We start from the raw sequence: 4,085 nt of genomic DNA, 5'->3' as shown, positions 1-4,085 counted from the left end.
ATATCCGTATTAATCCGATAAGCAGTTGAATTCCGGTTTTGATAATATATGGATAAAAATTTATCTTATTAAAATGAAGTATTAAATATTTTTTACCTAAAAAGGGCTGACAATCAAATTTGAAAACCGAAAAACCGGATATTATCATGTTACAGTATATTAAACATTTTTTTTCTCTAGAAAGGACTGATAATCGATTTGAAAGCCGATAATCAGCAACCGGAAAATATGAAATTGAAAATCATAAATAAAAAAATGACAATCAACAACCAATAATGAAGTAGTTTATTGGATATCAATAAAGTTCTAGATTTGAATTCAAATACCTCTAATAAATTTTCATCCGATATTTATATCAAATTCAGATACTGTGTATCTGAGCCGAATCTAATCCATTTACAAGTCTAATTAAAATTAGTCGAGAACTTCGAGGTGCACGTCAACTATCCCAAAGAATATCTAAGTTTTGAAAAGACAAAAAGAGTTAAAATACTTTAAATGAAGCTGTTTTCTGGCCCAGGGCCTTGGGCATGTGTTATGTTTTCAAAAGGGTAAACTTAGCATCCAAGTTTCCACAGAAATAAAGTCTGTGAGACAATTTTCCTACCTGTTTTGATTGATACAGGACGCCACATAGAAACTGTAATCTGATCTAAACATTTATCAATTCTCTGATACATTTTTTAAGGAAGATGGAAGAAGACATAAGGAAAAAATGAAAAGAATAGAAAATCCCACAACGAACCAGCAGCAGAAACACTTATCTACAGAATGATACACACTTAGCACTTATTAAATTTAAAGAAGAGGAAGGAGAGAAAGAAAAGATTATCAATTACCAGTGCACTAAACATTCAATTTAATGCATAAATGAAGGGCTTAAAAGTGCTGACCACCTTCTTAAGACCATCAACCCAGTCTGTACTTGTCTGAGATACAGTTCCATCGTTCCCTGCCAGCACTCGATACTTATCTTTCCTGGTGAAGTTGGTGCACTCAAACCCCAGCGTGGCAGCTAAGATTCTCTGAACATAATTAGCCACGTCATGTGGACTTTTGCCAGCTGAGCAAGTTGCCTCCACAGGTAACTGGTTCAAGAATGTCACCTCATAGACTGGCCTAGGGTTCATGAAGAAGAAAATTGGGTCTAACCCTTTCCAACCTCTTGCTGTGGTTGCATGGAAAAACCCAACCCGGTAGTTCATGGCAACCGGCACGATCCGGTCTGTCAACTCTGCAAACAGTGCACTAAACCTCAAGAGAAAGGGTTCCCTACATGTGGTGCCCTCAGGGCAAACTACTAGATCACCTCTCCTTAGCTCTTTCTTTATCATCTCTGAGTCCAACTCCCTACTCCTTGTCAGCCTGACTGTAGGTATTGGTGATAGAATCTCCGATAACCGCGAAATCGAGTAGGTCACGGCCGGGATCCTTCGACCGAGTACAGTGGATAGAACAACGGGGTCCATTAAGGTGCGGTGCGTGCATACGAAGAGAACGCCATCGTTCGATCCGGTCGCCGGCGGGGGTGGCTTGCCTTTGACAATGACCTTGCCACCAAATATACTGCTGGTATAGGGGATCATTGACAATGGTACTATTAATCCAAGTAGAATGCGTATCATGGCTAGTATAATACCCATGGGAAACCATAGGAGGATGAGGAGTGCCGTTGCCGGAGTCGGCCGCTTCACTAATCGGCCATCATGGAAGATCACTGGTACCGGCCGGATGATTTGGTGGTCATGCTTCTGGTTCCCAGTGAATGGTGGATGGAGTTGTTCCTAGATACAAGTTACACAAAATGGTTAAGATTTAGACATGCTTGTCTTTATTTGGTTCCTGATATTCTTGGCCTGGTTCTCTATCATACATATGGTCTCACTTTTTCTTTTCTTTTCTATTTTTTGTTTCTTTCTTTTTTTTTTGGGGGGGGGGGGAGGGTGTGGGGGCAAAAACAACATATGTACTCTTTTATGTGAGAAATAGTTAATAGGCAATTGTTTGTCCTATGTCTATCACAAGATCTATCAAAGTTCACCAACATATGGTTCTAAATCACCATCTTGAATGGTATCTCTTTAGCATTCCTAATACTATTTTTTTGTAGGAAGCATTCCTAATACAAATGAAGTTAAATATGTCAAGTAGAGAAAGAAACTGAATTGAGATTCCCTACGTTCAGGTATATGTCCAGGTATATATGTCGTTTATCCGGGCGTGCAGCCACTTAGATGCCCTATTCGTGATATTCGGAAACCGACCTTGATATCACGGGTAGGGCATCTAGTGGCTAGATGCCGGAATGGACGCCCTGATTGGATTCAGAGATTCCAGATTCCAAAAAACTAGCTACCACCTTGATAGCAAGCATATTCTTATTGCTCTTTTTTGCCAGCAATGAAATGGAAAGGATATTCGAACAACACCCTCACTCCCATGTAGCAGCTGGGTTTATTTCCAAAAAAAAAATAGAATGATGGCAATTCAAGTTAGTATCCTCTATCTTTGGTGCTGGGTAGAGGATAAAACTACTCACACACCTCTCCAGGAGACATTCAAGAGGAGGTGATCACTTCAACACTAATAAGGTGGACCAAAAGGGAGGTCACCTTGTTGAATGTGTAGTAAAGGGATATGTAAGTCATGCAGTCCTCTATAGTATCGTAATGGGTAGAGGGTCAAGACTCCATGTTTTGAAGGTGGCAAGCAAAAAATGACTATCCTCACACCTTTCCACCACACATTCAAGAAGCTAGTCCAAATTTGAGCAACTACGAGGTGGACAATAAGTAGACCAAAGGTGGGTTCTCCTCGTGAATGTGTGATGGATAGATGTGAAAATAATGCAGTCCTCTATGTACTTTGGCAGGTAGAAGATCCGGACTCAATGTTTCGAAGGTAACAAGCAAAGAACCAAGGCCACAAAAAGAAGTGCTGGACGCCTTGTTCAGTGTCAAGAGCATGAATTGAAGACGTAACATGGATGGTTAACTGATGTATATGGATAATCAGATTCATGTTAATCCGCTAGACATAACCATACTAACTGACCATGCATAAACAGGCTAATGAAGCTGCAAACCCAGAAAAACTCCTATTTTTAATCAACTGAGAAATTAAAATTTTGTCGCTCACCTTACACAGAGACAGGAAGGATGATGATAACAAATGCTGGCCTAAACCCACAGTAGGTTGTTCGCCGGAGAACAAGGCCTTAACTCGGTCGGAAATGGAACCAACTTCATCTCTTCTGAGAAACCCAGTAGCGAACCCAAACCTGTTCACCACAAGTTCGCTCCCAATAACTTCATCGGCTCGTAGATGCTCCTTCGCAAACCTCTCCACCATCACCCTAGGAGCCTTGGTAACCACCACCCTCTTCTCGTAAGAGCTAAACACCCTCCAGGCTTCCATGTCCAAGTCATCCATATAGAACTTAGGCAACACTGCCCGTGCCACAGACTCAATATCAGACTCACGAACGCCGGCGACTGCAATAAAAATGGTTAGCTTCAGACCAACTTCCCCCATTCCAATCATGTCCAACAAGCAAATCACAGGCCAGAATAGTAATAACAAGGTGAAACGAATCAAGCTGGAAGCCTCAAAGGCAACCAACATGAAGTAGGAGAAAATATCAGAGTTCTTGAGAAGGGTCCCTTCAAGTTCTGAAACGACCGACTCCATTTGTGCTTGGATTAATGTCATCTCGTGTGTTTGCAGCTTATCTACAACAAATCAATGGAGATATGTTGTAGATAAAATAAAGGGTAATTTTGATTTGAGAATTCCAATCCGAAGTCATTAAAAAGGAAGCGACTTGTACAGTGGCAGTTTATCGGTTCACAACTACCTTCCGTGTTGTTGTTTTGGGTTTTCGCACACTCTATACAAATTCTATGACAATCATCAGGTGAAGCGAATGGTTAGATAGGATCCTACGCCACGAAACATCAACTGTTCTTACCAAATTTTTATTTTTTAGGGTTTTAATTTAAAATCTAAACATTTCATTCGTTTACACGTTTCGCTTGTAATTAGAATCTTTGACTCTGGAAAGCTCTGAGATGGAATTTATTCAT

At 40.5% G+C, this 4,085-nt stretch overlaps 1 protein-coding gene across 1 annotated transcript; it reads right to left on the bottom strand.

The window, feature by feature from the left end:
• Nucleotides 1-547: 547 nt before the first annotated feature.
• On the bottom strand, nucleotides 548-3,783 carry LOC149023121 (glycerol-3-phosphate acyltransferase 5-like). The gene is made up of 2 exons (XM_089142757.1): nucleotides 3,139-3,783; nucleotides 548-1,784 (listed from the first exon to the last, which is right to left on the bottom strand). The coding sequence occupies exons 1-2, from the start codon at nucleotides 3,709-3,711 to the stop codon at nucleotides 855-857; spliced, it is 1,503 nt and encodes a 500-aa protein (XP_088998883.1). The 5' UTR covers nucleotides 3,712-3,783; the 3' UTR covers nucleotides 548-854.
• Between the last annotated feature and the right edge of the window lie 302 nt (nucleotides 3,784-4,085).

The sequence above is a fragment of the Hakea prostrata genome, chromosome 2 (assembly GCF_041222555.1).
Source record: "Hakea prostrata isolate BN-2017 chromosome 2, UWA_Hpros_2, whole genome shotgun sequence".
NCBI lineage: Eukaryota > Viridiplantae > Streptophyta > Magnoliopsida > Proteales > Proteaceae > Hakea > Hakea prostrata.
Note: the sequence above shows the minus strand (reverse complement) of the source record. Positions and strands in the feature narration are given on the sequence as shown.

Coding starts and splice junctions, on each gene's coding strand:
- LOC149023121 (XM_089142757.1), bottom strand. CDS start 3,711: ATGACATTAATCCAAGCACAAATGGAGTCGGTCGTTTCAGAACTTGAA. Junction 1,785..3,138: donor CCTTCCTGTCTCTGTGTAAG/GTGAGCGACAAA, acceptor ACTTGTATCTAG/GAACAACTCCATCCACCATT.